The sequence below is a fragment of the Malurus melanocephalus genome, unplaced genomic scaffold (assembly GCF_030028575.1).
Source record: "Malurus melanocephalus ecotype Western Australia unplaced genomic scaffold, MMel_1.1 scaffold_19, whole genome shotgun sequence".
NCBI classification, from domain to species: Eukaryota; Metazoa; Chordata; class Aves; order Passeriformes; family Maluridae; genus Malurus; species Malurus melanocephalus.
Genome location: NW_026623251.1, coordinates 2,272,575 through 2,288,168, shown reverse-complemented (window position 1 = coordinate 2,288,168; position 15,594 = coordinate 2,272,575). Strand labels below are relative to the sequence as shown.

Here is a 15,594-nt window from a genome sequence, read left to right as displayed (position 1 = left end):
TCCTTCCTAAAGTAAAGAGTATGAGGAAATCATCTTCCAGCACATGAAGTATCTTAAAGACATTACGACATGATGTATCTTAAAGGACATTTTAAATTATTTCCTTTTCTTAAATCTTCCCTACATGAAATAAGATCTGCTGTTTTCTTCCAATGGGAAGGGCCCAGCATCCTTATCAGGGTTTACCCAGGTGTTGGTGGGTATGGGGGATTCRCCTGGAGAGCTCATTCACATCTTGTCCAACAAGTAAGGTGCTCTCTTAATTATCAACAGGGAACGTGAGCCGAAGGTAAGCAGATTTGTGCATACCACAGCAGCAGCTCAGGGGTCAGCTGAGCCTGCCACCACTGCCTCTCTCAGGGAGACAAATGTCCTGAGTAATGGACACAAGCTCTTTTTAATCACTCCCATGTTGTGTTATTTACCTGCATGGAGGCCAAGGGAAATGTGGCACAGGTGCTAAAGATGACAAAAAATTATACCTATGAATGCATCTTTTTTATTTGTTTGGTCTCAGATTTTTGGCTTGCTCACAGATGCAGAARAGCAATCCCTGTGTACATGCATAAACAGTTTAGGTAAAAGCCTGACCATTTCAGGTCTGTGACTCTGTTTTCTTTCCATTTCTGGACAGCATCAGGGGACAAGTTAATGGTGCTTTGCTTGTAATATTTCTGTCATTGGTATCAGATCCTTATTGTTTTCTGGTGAATTTGYTCCTCAGTAATATTTGCTTGATAGAACCCCTTAGTTCATTTTATTTTCAGGCTTGKTCTTGTGCACCCCCACTATTATAACAGCACATCCTCTTGTGGGTCAAAAGCATTCTCTGGTATGAAATGCCATGAAATGCTCTCATTCAAAGTGAAAGAGTCAGGAGGAGGCAGATATATTGGTAAGATAAAAGTAAACATTTAATGCCACTATAGTTTGATTTTCTTTTTCCAGACATCATATTTTTGACAATGTTTCACACCTCAGATACCACAAAAGGGATATTTTTTAGCCAGCAAACAATAAACTTTACAATTTTAATGGCAAAAGGTTCAATGCATTTGTTGACAAACTTGAAAATGGCTGTGACTCTCCACATTTTTAAACTTGTCCTCATGCTGTTCTTTCTTTTTTTCCCCCATAAAATTTAGTTGATAAAATATAKATATATTTATACTACTGATACATCCTTTTCTGGAATTACCCTCTGATGGGACCAGCATAAATTTTATATCCATCAGTTTCTCTCCTCCTTAGCCCTATTTTATATCACTGTAGTATACCACTGTATGAGAAAGAACATAGCCACGGACAGAGTGAAATGGATTTAGCAAACATACACTTCAATGCATAGCACTTAGATAAGCATTTCCAACCATGATGTGTAAATAAATTATAAAATACACGCAACTCTATAAAACAAGAACATCCTGAGTTTACAAATAAATTATATCCTTCATACATAGAATATGATGTGGATGTGGATGTTAGTAACCAGCAGTTTCAGCTATGGGAGGGAAAGAAGTAAAATGTAGAAAAGTTAGTATCTATGCATACATACAACATATATGTATGTGTGCTACGTGAAAACACACACATACATATACAATAGGGTGAATACATCCATATCTATAGCATATATAGAATATGTAATATAGCTGAAACTGCCTCAAGCACCAATTTATTACCATTATTATAAAGTTTGCTCAATACTTAAGTAGGACCACTCAAAGTAAGATGGTTTGGGTTGTGTTTTATTTCCTTTCCAGGACGGTTTGAAGGTAGTTTGAAATGAATGCTACTGAATGCTACTATTTCATTTTCAGCATCTCCATTCTTTGCAGAATCATCATGCTCTTTGTGAGCTTCAAAATGYTGCTTAAGTAAGCACGAGATTGCTGTTCATGAAATTGGTGGCAAAAGGGTGCTACATTTCCAAAGGAAATTTTTTTTTCAAAGGTTGCTTGAGAAGGAGAAAGAAGAAAAGATAAAGACAATAATAAAATGGTTTATTATTTCCAAGAGCAGGTATGGAAGCTCAGATAACCCTGGGATGAGTGCACAATAAACACAARAGAGGGAGACTGATTATTAACTTTGCATTGACAAATCATTCACAGTTTTGTTTGCTGTGTTATTTGGAAACMTCTTTCAAATCTTAGGGTAGCTGGCAACAGCCAGCCCTGTGTCTTCAAAAACTGCTGTGTGTTGCCAGTGCAAAAGCCTGTGGAGCTACAAAACAAAGACCAYGAGGACATCAGGATTAAGCAAGGTAGGCCACCATCTGTGGGTTTGAGGAAAAATGCCTCTCTGTATGGTCATCATCCACTCCTGTCAGTGTTTAATGGTACCAATGCAGAGAGCTGGGGCATCCCTGATGCTGTGCAACCATCCCTCCCATCCTATGAACTGGCATCAGAAATCACTCAGCCTTTGGCTTAGGAGAACTGAATTTGCTTMTGCAAGGCAGAAGCTTCAATTTACAATTTAAAATCTGTTAGGACTAGACAGAAAGCTTCACAGACCACCAAGAGTCCAGGCTCTCAGCTGATGTGGCTATGCCGTATGCCTCAAGCATATGCAGAAATTGTTGTGTTCAAGAGCTGAGATTGTAAAACACCTTGCCTCAAATTCACTACACTCTGAAATATAGAGTAGTTAATCAGGAATACTTTTATAGGCTTTAACATCAGGTGTGTGGGAACTACAGCGATTTGGCTATGTAACCTGAAGATCCTGGGTAAGAAAAGACTTTTCAAAGAAGCCCTTGAAAGAGTTTCAAGCATAAGTTTTCCCTGTAGTGTGGCATGAGTAGACTTCATCCAGGTGAGTGCAAGGAGAATGGTTTTGTAGGCACTCCTTGGAAGAGGAAAGGGGAGTGGTGGTGTTGCCATTTGTGAACAGCTATGCCATCTCCCCACAATGTGTCTCAGGCTTTGTGCAYGTGCATTTATCTCTGTGTGTACACCTTTTGTTTTTACGATTTTTAGCTCATAAAAAAAGATGCAACAAAACCACAGAAATTTGTAAAAGCTGATTTTTGTCAAAAAACCCAACATTCTTCAGAACTGTCATCACATTTGAATTCCATGGCACAGGTAATAATCCTTATTTTAAGACAAGTCTCATTATCAAATAATTGAGATAAATGGAAAAAGTGAAAAAATAAAACCCAGACTTCAAGACAGACTGAGTCTATCCTGTGAGCAAACATGGGATTTGGTGTGTATTATTCCCAGCATCACTCCCAGCTTTCAGCTTCTGTAATTGCCACATTTAGCGATGAAAGCAAAAAATGCCAGAGTGTATCTTTGATCCATTTTTTGTACATTTTCTGCAGCTCTCACTTAGCTTGCTTCATGTCAGAGGATCATGACATTGCTTGTTACCAGCYACTGTTTTACGGACCTGCAAGTTTCAGAAGCTAGGTTTTGTGGCAGTGGGTATTCCAAGACTGGATCGAAGACAKATCAGAACAGCCCTGTGTGTGGCTCTTAACAAAATGAGGGGGTGTCAAATGGGTAAGAGGAACATGTTTTTCTACCATATAACTAACACTAAATACCAAAACAAAAAAAAAAGGCAGGTGGACGAATTTTCCTCACCACTGGGTTTTCTCTGCTGTAACTCTTCCAATTCTTAATGCAGCTGTGCCTCAGTTTTATCAGAGCAGATGAGAAGGGACCAGTAAAGACCTAAGAAAGRAAAGTGTTTGTTTGCTTCCTTGTCTTTTGGTAAAGCAATACTTTGGATTACTTGGATCTGAACAAATTGACAAGGAATCATTTTGAGGTAAATGCAAGGCATGCATTGCAAAAGAAAGATGTGTGACAAATATACCACGAGTTAGGGCTCTCCCACTCCCTTCAGAGCACAAACTGACCCAGCACCAGGAGCCAGAGCAGCTTCTGCCCGCTGCAAGGGCTCACACAGACCTGAATCCACAGCACAGCCACAGTCACCAGCCTGAGGTTACACTCGAATTTGTGGCTATAAAGCAACTCCTGTCCCTTGTATGAATAAGGTTCATGTGTGCCAAGTGGAGCAGCACTCAGACAGAGCCCCCGGTGGGGATGTGGAGCAGTGCTGGTGTTCCACAGTCCGACAATGAAGAGCCATGATCTCCTGTCACACGTGCGAACAAAGAATTAACCTTCAAACCTAATTACATTAACACTGMTGTTTCCTGCTAAAGCTGTCCCAGGGAAGAAAGATTGATTTCTGAATGTGCAAATGATTAGGCATTATGCTAGGAATTACTTGAAGAATGGGACTTCCTGGATGACTTGCAGGAGAGTATGGGTCTTCTGTAAAATGCTGGCTACTGCAAACCAAGATCAATTTCATAATAAAGTCCTGATGCTTTGATTTATTTGTTTTGCAGATATTTGAACTATAATGATATTAATTCTGAAGTGGAAAGCTATTTTCAAGAAGAAAAAAAAAACATTCTATAGTTGTCAAATCTTCACTAATTTTTCATTCCTTTTTTTTGCATTAAGCCACCACAATTCTTAAAAACATAGTGGCAAATTCTGGAATGCAATGACGGAAAGTCAAGAAATGGAAGATGAGTATGGATTTTAGGGCATGAATACTAGTAGATAATGAGAGTGTTAATGGCTACTCTAATTAGGTCCTCAGAAAAAAAGGTATCTGTAAGTACCATGATTCTGCTCAAGGAGTACATAATYTTTTGTATGCAAAATTCATCCTTTATGTATATATAATCAGTTTGGTTTCAGGAATCCATTTTGGTCCMTCATGATAAACAGGGTGAACATATCCTCTTACTCTTGGAGATAATTGCTAGGTACACATGCTTTTTGCTATGCCTCCTAACCTGCAGAAATACCAAATTGAGAGTCAATGAATAATTGAGTTAATGATAGTGAAGAATATTACATGAAACAGGCATTTTACAATGGCTCTGAAATGTGTCCACTTGATTTACAGAAACATCACCCCTCCCGTGYAAGTCCCAGACTGTGTGCAGCCATTTCCTTGGCTCTGTGCAGCTGTACTCAGTCCATGSGGCTCTGCAGAGTATGGATGGCCTCCAAAGAACCAACACATAGCAAGTGCTACTGAAATTGTTAAAGAGAGAAGGAAGTCAGATAAATTGCATTGTTTGGYGGGATTTTCAGAGGATTTTTTGTTKKTTTTTTTTTTTTTTTTAATCTTGAGAGAGAAGGGGATATATCTTTAATATTTACTTGAAATATAACTTAGGAAATTGCTGCGGAACAGACTAGAAAGTGATTTTCACATAGGACCTTTTTTCTCCCTTCAAATAACTCTATAGATTTTAAGAAGAATCTTCTACAAAATCCAATGACCAGGGTAATAGAATGAATAACATTTGTTATTACAGGTTGTAGAGCACTAAAAGAAAAGAAAATTATACAAATGTGATTTCTACCCTTCAAAAAAACTTTTTTTTTCACCTAATCAGTAGAAAATCTACCACCATTATTTTCCACTGGGACTTTCTGCTTGAGATTGTAAGACAGCATTGATACGATGGTGCAGGTAAAAGAAGAGTTACACTTAAGTACAGCAGTTAATTGATGCATTTTGAGTATATTAAATGAGGGTCTTATTTCCTCCTAAGCAACAGGAGGGTAGCACAAGTGTATGTGAGAGGAGAGTTTTTGTGAATGTGCTCATTTCATTATAGAGGACTAAGAAACCTAATTCRACAAAAGAATTCTCTTCATTCTCATATGTAATTAAAATGCAGATTTTGCCTTTTTGTTTATGAAATACAAAGGATGTTCCTTCCCACATACTGTTTAGTGCATAAAGAGGCAAACTCATAGAATATGTGGATGCCCATGGAGGTGCAGACCCTTGTCCTTTTGATGTCAACATGAATTTTGCCACRGCTTCAGGTACTGAAGATTAGTAAAGCCAACATGCTTGAAGTGCTGTATCTGCTCATTTGCTTTATTTCCAGATGTGCTGAGCTAAGCAGAGCCTGCACKTCTCAGGCACATCTGGGAGTGTGGATACACTGGGCCAGGGATCAGAAGCTGACAAATGATGTTTTGCAGTGGTATATGTCATAAAGAGGCAAAGCTAAATTTTATCAGCCATAGTCTCAAGAAAGAAAGAAAGAATAAAGCACTCATTTTTTGACTGATAAACATGGGAACCCTTGGCCTAAAGGGTAATTTTCCAGCAAGTTATTAGCACCAGAAAAAAGGGTTAAGATAAAAGTACCTCCTCATTTATAACTCCAGCCCRTATGARGCAAAATTTACATGAAMAAGAAAACAAGTTATRGGGGTTGGTTCAAATTGAAAAGATATTTACTTCACAGAAATGTCACTTCYCTCTCATACATTGCAAAACCTACAGGCTTGGAAAATGACTGTATTCTCCAGCATATAAGAGAGTACAGAAGAGTATTTAAACAAACTTTACTCTCTGCTAGAAATGTTTGTGTCATTGGGGAAAGCTGAGTTTCTCTTTGAGTGGCCTTACTCTGGTAACAAGAAAAGACAGTTAACATTTATTCATATGTTGTACTGATTAGGAAATATTTCTACAAACACAAGTTACTTAGAAACAGCAAGWCTGAAATAGGAGAAAACACCAAGAGAAAAACAAGCTGTAAATACATTTCAAAAGTGTATTTGTTTTTTTTTTTCTTTTTCTTTTCTTGACTAGCACCATCTGTACACAATAAAGTATGAACATAAATGTTTGGATAACAAAGATTTGCAAGGCACTTAAACAGTTTTTCTGGATAGGTTTTTTTTTTTTTTTTTTTAATGAATCTCTCAATGGAAGTCCCACAACCACCTTTCCTCCTTCCTCAGCTAATGCAGGGAAAGAAGTGTCTTCTGCCAGCAGTTCTTATTTACAGATGTGTCCTTAAAAGGTTTCGCAAAGTGCTCTTTTAGGCTAAGAGTATCAACAACCTTCTACCTCCATTTTCCATGCTTTTAGTAGTTTTTTTAATACTACTCCTCTGGATAGTATAGCAAATCTCTCATACACACAGCTGAGACTTGACTCCAACCTTCATCCTCATTCTTTTGTCTTTGGGATGCTGTTTGGAAGGGAAAAGGAGGATGGCAGAGATGCACACTGAAATTCTTTTGAGGTTCATTTATACTTTATCGGCGTCTAGAGGTGATGTCRAAACAGGTGATCATCATGAGATGGGCCTTGCAGAAGTTGACACGGTTTTCCAAACGCTCAGTCACACATTCCAGGGCCTCCAGGTATTCAAGAGAATCCAGCTCAAATACCTGCTCCAGATCAACTGTGAGAAAGAAAATACACAGATAGGGAAAGCAGGCAAAACCCAGTGAAAGCTGGTGGGAGAGTCTGAGCTAATTCTATTCTTCAAACTCATCGGTACTGGATACAACATTATCTTTGGCTTGCCATTGTCATTAAAAGTTGCCTTTTCTTTTTAATATCTGTTAAAATGGCACAGCAGCTTGCCTGTAGTGAAAAATACTTTTAAGTTGCACTGGATGCTCTGCCATCCTCACCAGAGCTGCAGATGCCCTTGCTGTGCTCCAGCAAATGTTGAATGCTAAGCATGTACTGACTTCCTCACACATTCTGCTGATCAGAAAGAGCTTTAAATAGCTGCTCTCCTGGGAGGGCATTTCTTTTGTTGAATTCAGAACTTGAAATTAAAAATAAACCTCTAGGCTCCTTGTACTTCACACCTCTCCCTCTTCCATGTGAAGCTCACTAGACCACTCAAGCAAGGCAATGGAAGGCACAYACATCAATCATTCCAACACAGGTGCCCAGCAGCTTCCACGGAAGCCAAGTGTGAGAGACATTGTCTGAGCCAGCACTTCCCATCTTATCTGGTCCCTGAGGTCTGTGCAATCCTTCTGCATTTACCACACTGGAATCAGGAGCAAAGGCATCACACAGTGAGCGGAGAGCAATGCATAGCAAAGCCTCTGCTCTCTTTAAAACTAYCCTTTCTAACTCTCTTCCTTTATAGTGCTCCCAAAACCTATCCTGTGGTTGTTTTGGAGGATGTATCTCTCCGATGTCAGCTGAAGGCAGCTGTCAAAGGAAGAGTTAGGATGTTGTAAGGGAACACACCAGTTGACCTCTTTTTACCACCTGCAATTATCCTAAATAAACTTTTGCACACTGTGGTTTTTCTTCTAGAACTCTTTGATATGAACTTGTCTGCTTGGTAATACCAACAACTGTTGTATGACTACTGCAGTACTCTTTATGGTTTTTTCCTTAGAGCTGCTGAGGTCCTTCTTCATTTGAATGTGAATGCCCTTTAAGCTTTCTGAACTTTAYACATCTATAGTTATGAAAAATGGGACAAAATCATTTTTCATGTAAGCCCACTGCTGCCAAGGGACAAGTTTGCTCCATAGTGTTATTTTGTGGTAGAAGAGCAGATTTATAATATTGCTTATATGTTTGTGTGATCTGAGGCCAAAAAAAAATCTCATTTTCAGGAGCTGTGGACTGAAACGCGTGAACGTTAATCTACCAATGGCAATATCCACCACTAGAATGCTCTACCATTTCAACATTCTGCTCTCAGGCAAAAAGGATTGTTCAGTCCTACTGTCAACATTTAATAAGAATTATAGGAACTAGTTCTAGAAAGATAGTCAATCTAAAGATTGCCCTTGGTTCATTCTGAGTAGCTTACATCTCACATGTATCAGACATTTCTACGTCCCAAAGGAAACCTGTGATATCAGACAATAAAATTATGTCCTTACATTCACTGAGCCACTTATTAGGATCCAGCATCAGGTACTGCTTGGTCACCTCCAGTTCTCTCATTAACCACTCATACTTGGCCTTGACCTCAGCAATTCTCTGCTGGCGATGCTCCAGGATTTTCAGTTTGGCATTGAAACATATCACCTCCTGCCAGCCAGGGAAAAAAAGCAGGGAAGGAATAGGTGAAAAGGAGAAGAAATACCCAGATCCATTCAGTGGAATGATCTTCCAATCAGTAATACTAAAAATGAGCCATTTATTCTAGAAGTATATGAATCACTGCATGAAATCATCAATCATCTGCTTTAGTTTTACTGCTTTTGTTTGGTTTTCATGTTTTCCATTAGTGAGCTTTGGAGACTGTGCAATGGTAGTTAATAATAAACCATAATAATTAATAACAGGCAGCATCTTGAAATTAGATTAATTGTAGAAAAACATTTCTGTTTTTTTCACTACATTTTGGCTAAGAAAATCTAAACTATTGGGAGTAAGAAATCCACTGTTTGCTGTATTAAAAGCCTAAGTACACCCCTGTGCTTGGTGCATAAGTAATGCATTAGTCATATTTTAAAATAAAAGAACTGGTAGCAGTATCAAATTGGAAACATCCTTAAACAAAGGGAGCATGTTATGAAAAGCTCTAGCAAATCACAGTCATTAATAAAGAAGATATATTTTCTGTAAAGATCTGGGGCACAGTAACAGCATGAGGTGCAGTGCTGGAGACAGCGAGCCTGGCCTCGCATGGCTTCTGAGGGGTGCCAGCCACCAAGACTGTACAGTGAATGAAACCATGCTGAAGGCTGTGCTATGTGGAAGCAATTCCAGCAACAGAACTCTCCTCATCCAAGCCTGGGTGAGTGTCCCAACACTATTCCACATTCTACTCTGCAAACAAATCTGCTGTGTGTGTGGAGCGCAGCGGAAACCCTGCTCCAACAAGTTTCTCCACACATCACAAGCAGTCTCAACAAATGACAGGGGCTAGGAGGAAAAAGTGCCTTAAAATAATAAGAAAGGTTTATAAGCTTTCTTATAAGTTCCACTAAAATACTCAGCTTCAGACACTCTTCCCAATCTCATGTTTTAAGAGCTGACTTTTGCAATTTAGGCCCTCCAGGAGATGGCACGGATTGCACTCACCTTGCTGTCGCCACCTCGCCGTCGCTGGAGCCGCTCCACATCATCAATCTCATAGACTTTGATCTCAAAGGGCTCCCCCAGCCCCCTCTGCCCACTCCGCAGCGGCCCATCCACCCAGCGCACCCCGGGGCTGTTGGCAGGCTTCCTTGCTGGGGAAGCGGTGTCCAGGGACAAAGCTGGAATCACCCTCCGTCTCTGTGAGCCTGCGAATGCAGAAGGTGCCACTGCATGTTAGCACAGCTATTGCTTCTCCTTTCTACTGCAGAGAACTCTAAAATGATATATGTTGGGCCTTCTCAGGCAGAGAAGGAAATTGAAGGAAAATCCAGGGAGGCCATGGGAGCTGTAGCAGCAATGTGCAGGAAGTACATCCAAGCTTGGTGGCTGCTACCAGAGTTGCATTAACCCTGTTCCCTGTTCAATAGAMTATTCCTCTAAAACAGGAGGAATATTTTGTTGGGAGAAAGAACAAACACACACACAAAAAGAAAAACCACTGGTTACATTTCCTTGCTTGSTTTTGTACAATCAGAGCAATGGTTTGGTTTGAAAAAACCGAAACAAACCAAGAATTTTGTATCTGACACAGGGTCTTCCCCAGGAGACAGCAGGAATAAAAAGGATAGGAGAAGCCAAAAACAAAAGCTGGAGCCAGCAAGTTTGAATGAAACCATTAACTGACTCTCTTGGCTGCAAATACAAAAGGGATGCCAGCCAGCAGGGAAGAGATTCCGAATGATCATTCAGATTTTATTTTAAAAGCAAGATAAAATCATGTATAGAAATCTCCTGCATTACATTTGAATGTAAATAGTTTCAACATGTCTGTCAACTTTGTGCTTCAGTGAAAGCTAAAAAAAAACCAAAAAAATCTATTGATTGCCTAATTTTTGGATTTGCAAGTAACAACATACTGCCTAGTTTCATTCATGGAAGTCTGTTTCTGTGCTGACTTTGAGAACTATCACATTTTATCCCATGATTTCTGAGTACAACAGTCTGTGCTAGATACCAGTAGGCCTGTGTTAGAGACCAATAATTAACCTGTAAATTCTAGCTTTAAATTTATCTGGAAAGCTTTAAAATTATCTGGAAAGCCTCATCTACAGGGCTTTTACTTGGATGCATCTAAGATAACCCAACACAGGAAAAAGAGAGCACAGCCAGAGCTGATGGAGAGGGAGCTCTACAAGGCCCCTTTATACCAAACAATCTGAGATCTGGRCTGCCCATCCTGTGACACTTATCATACTTGTGTTTCTTGCTCAAACTGCAGCCCAGCAAAAAAACTCATACCAGAACAAATGAAGCCTTACAAATACCAGCAAGCAGGAGTTGTTTTAGTTCCGTGGTACCAGTCACTGGAAGACAATGTCAGCATTCCCTTACCTTGAATGCATTTCAGTTAATCTCTAGCTTAAACTGCCTGATCAAGAGAAGTGACAGATCTTGATAAAAGRAAAAGCAAGATCAGACCCATTACCATAGCCAAAAACTGACAAGAGATGCTGTTTGGGAAGACCCCAGCAAACTGCAGTGCTGAGACTGACTCTTGTCAGCAGTGCTAGAGAAAAGTGATCAAATGCTGAGAGCAGCTGCATACTTGAAGGGAGGTGAGGCGGCATGGTGGRCTATTCAATTTTGTTACACGCAGGGATAGATCCTGAAATAGGCTCAGCCCCTCCTGGGAAGCAAGAYCTCTGTTTGCTCAGATGGGAAGGACCCTGAGTATCATCCTAGTGTCACTCAAGATCAAAAGCATTCAGRCATTAAATATGTTTCTAAATACTTTTGAGGCTTTTGGGGATGATGTCTCACATGAGCAGTCTCTCAAATTTTGAGTATAAACACAACCTCTTTGCTGCTTGACAGATTTTAGAGCGAGCGATATCTACAAGCATCAGATCTGACCTTCTATTTAATGCACTCAGTGCAGTTAATTGTTTTCATTTTCTGACCCACATTCATGGTCACATCTCCTTTCCTGACATGCCTCCAGACTAGCTCTGGCATTTCAAGGAAGCAGCTGAACAGACTGGAAATTCCTTCTGCCTAGTCTCCGTGCATGGCTAGATTATGAGTAAGGTAGTGCCTTTTTCTGTGATGTTTGATTGCTTCCACTTWTCCTGACTGTGGCTGTTAACAGCACCTTCTTGTGTAATGAGGCACTTTTAAACTACCCCATTGGAAAAATTCTGTCTCCAGCCAGAGTCAAAGTCCAGGTCTGAGATTCTGGGAATGCAGGTAGATGGCTCCAATGTACCTTGCTGCAAGAACTGCATCAGACTCCTATTGTAGCAAGCAAAGCAAAACAGATTGCTGGGGTATGAAGCAGAGGGATGATGGTAATTGTTTTTGCAGTTTGTTCCTATTCATATCCATTTGGCTCAAAGGGAAGCAGAAGCCTGTGGTCTAGAAGGAGGGTTCCAACCTGAGGCKGTGTTTAATGGCTCTTAGCCCTTGGTAGGGAGCTGAGGCTGCAGCAGTGGCAGGAGACATTCACTCATTGTGGTTTTCCAGCCAGAGCTCGTGCCTGGGTTGCCTGTAGGTTATTACAACAGGACAGGCTGCACCTCTGGGTGCACTGGGGCAATGCAGAGGGGCAGAGCTGCCCCACAGCTGCCTCATCACCCTCTGCCAAGGGGCTCCTTTGGGACACGGGGATGACCTGCACAGGGCTTCCCCTGGGTACAACTGTGAGACGAACAGGAGAAAGAGAAAGGCCGATGATGTCTTTTCATCTGAGCCTTGAATACTAACTCAGCATGATTTATCTGAGTGCTTTGAGGAGAAATCAAAAGGAAAGATCTTCTTCCTCCTTCTGGTCAGGCAAAACTGGATCTAGTTTGTTCTAAACATGCACTGATTAACAGGCTGTTTATTTGCCCAGGTACAGAAAATAAGGGTGTCTTTTGACATGACACTCCTGCCACTGACCTCTCCATTTAGTCTCTGCTTTTTTTCCCAGTTTGCCTTAATTGGGATCAGTAAGGAGATACAGCCTAAGCAGAGCTTTGGGGTGAGTGTCACAAAGTGACAGYTTGCTCATCCACACAGACACAACACCTGAATTGTTAAAATAATTGCAGTTTTCCATTAATATAGAAAATGCCCAKCAGAAGTCCTGAATTTATTGGATGCACTTGATGGAACTGGGGTCTCATCGTTTTGACTGTAAACAAAATAACATGCTTTGTGGTAATCACAGCACACAACACCTGTATTCCCCATGCATGGCTTATGAAGAAAGTGAGCAGCCAGGGAGCTCAACAGGAGCAGCTCTCTCCCACCTCTGCCCCAACTCTGCAAACTGGCTGACCCTCCCACCATGTAAATAGGATTCAGTCCTCCATTCACAAAAAAAAAAAAATAATTACACCAAAAATTAATGTGAAAGAAATCCAGTAAGAGGAACTCAGGGTAAAATACCCTCAGTTAATTTATGACCGTGCACTACGTAAAGCAACATGCCATTTGCTAAATGCCCTGAAGGATGTTTTTCACTTAGTTTGTATTTATCCACTCTCAGAATAACCTCTCTTGAACCCAGCTAGAGCATGAATAATCAGGTTCAAGCTGAACTAACCATGAAAATACACAGGATACAAGATTTGCCTTTGAAACACATCTATTGCTCTACCTTAAGCTATAGGTTAAGGTTTGGCCAGGTTAAGTTTAAGATAAAGAGAGTAGCACAACAGTGAAATAATGCAGTGTGAAAGCAGATCTGACTGAAGAGTGGTACTGAAGCTACAATATATCTCAGCAAAGGTAAGCCCAGAGGAGCCTTAAAGTATGAGAAACATAGACCAAGGTATGTGAGTGTGACTTGAAGGATAAGAAGACACTGACGTCAGCAAAATTGCCAAACTGCATAAGGATGTGTGCTCATAAAAGTATGTGTTGAACAGGGCAAAAGCTCTAAAAGTCTGGTTTTGTTTAAGTACTGCATATTCTGGAGTGTTCCCCTTAGGCTGCTTTCCAAGCACACATTCCAGATTGAGCATCTTTTCTGTGAAAAAGGTAGAGGCAAAAACCGCAAATGCAAAATCTTAATGAAAAACAGTGTAATGCAGATCTCTACAAAGCAGGGTACATCCAAATGGGATGCAAAACAACTGCTGTCCTAGAAATTTCAAGGTGTTTCAAACAGAAAATGAAACTGTAACTTGATATATCATCCTTTCAGAAGTTTATAGTGTGTGCTCAAAGGTGGGATGTGGAGCCAAATCTATTCCCCACAGCTCGTAATGTTATGGGATGTAAAGTTGCCGTTCTGTACAGAACCTGTTCTTCAAGCATTTGGTTTCTCTCACCACACAGCAAACTACAAAAGCAACTACAAAAAMCAGCCCTGGCAAACTAGAGCAGCACTCCTAAGCTCACACTATTCCTTCTGTGGCTTCATTTCCAAGAAGTATTGTGCCTCCAATAGCAATAGCATCAATGTCAATTGTAGCATCCTGCTTTCCTTACCAGCAAAGATTATCTAGCCTGTTTCCCCTGCTGCTCCTCACTGTCTGACAACAGGGCTCCTGCTCTGTTTAAGTTGAAATTCTGATGCTGACTTTGCCTCTCATTCTTATTTCCTAGTGGGATCTGCCCTTATGGTCAATTGTCCATGACTGAACCAATTCCTCCCCATTCTGTGACCTCCTTTCTCCTGGTTTATTTTATAGTGCACTTTGCTGTGTGCAGAGCTCTTTGCTCCTCAGATTTTCATACAGTTTGCACAGTTCCCCTCCTGATTACTGAAGGCATTGCCAATGTTTTCAAGTGGAAGGTCCATCTGATGATGTGGGGACTTCACCAAATGTGTTCAGAGTGCCCATCTTGAGGTCAATACTCCAAGTACCAAAGCACCAAGGCAGAAAATCCAAAGAGCATTCACTCATCCTCACAACTCAGATTACACAGATTGCATAGAAAGGACYGTGTTGCACCCAAACACCTGGAAGAGGAAACACTGAGAGGATCCCTCATTCAGAAGAAAATTTTCTGTCCATCTCTCTGTAAAATAATACAGGCCATATTCTCTACTGATTGTTAGGCAGTCCCACTGTTGTGAATTGACAGGAAGTACAAGGACACTTGAGGCAAGAAATCACTGTATATTGGAATAAAGCAATCCTTGTTTACAATATTCCATCTCCACCTAYACTAGATATGTTGTGTCTGTACTGATGTAAGGAATATGCTGATGTACAGCCAACTTCCAATTTTTTTCTATCTACACAGTTCATTTCTTAATCTTGCTTTGTGAATTACTGTCTTATTTTAAAAGGAGATTTTCAGGGCAGTTTAGAACTGGTGAATGAACACTGCTGAAGCCAGATCAGAAAGCAGCCCTCCTGCGGTGTGGCAGGTTGACAAGTAATCTGGGACATGCTCCAGGGAAGATGCACATCACCCACTATTCCTAGAAAAAAATAACCAAACTCCCTTCTAAATATTTCTGTCTCTTCAGGCTGGGTTTTGATTTAACAGGTATTTGTGGCATTATTTAAGAAGCTGGTTATTATTACTATAGTGCTGGCTAAATTATGATTATTACAGCTAAAGAGCTGCTCCAGCCACTTGGACAGCAACGGCAGAAGCTGCAGGGGGAAGGGCTCTGAARCCAGAACATGAGCTCCCAACAGGACAGTGGTGGAGGCATTCCAGTGAGCTAATTCTGTGGCAGTGTCAGGAGCAGGTTTTATTTACACCCAG

General features: G+C 40.6%; 1 protein-coding gene across 1 annotated transcript in view; it reads right to left on the bottom strand.

Moving 5' to 3' along the window:
• Positions 1-888: 888 nt before the first annotated feature.
• The window catches only part of KIF26B (kinesin family member 26B), a 277,616-nt gene continuing 262,910 nt past the window's right edge, over positions 889-15,594 (bottom strand). Inside the window, exons 13-15 of the mRNA XM_057389756.1 lie at positions 9,883-10,085; positions 8,733-8,883; positions 889-7,270 (exon numbers count right to left, since the gene is read on the bottom strand). Coding sequence (XP_057245739.1) covers positions 7,122-7,270; positions 8,733-8,883; positions 9,883-10,085 — 503 coding nt within the window. The 3' untranslated portion in view covers positions 889-7,121. The remainder of the gene's footprint in view (positions 7,271-8,732; positions 8,884-9,882; positions 10,086-15,594) is intronic.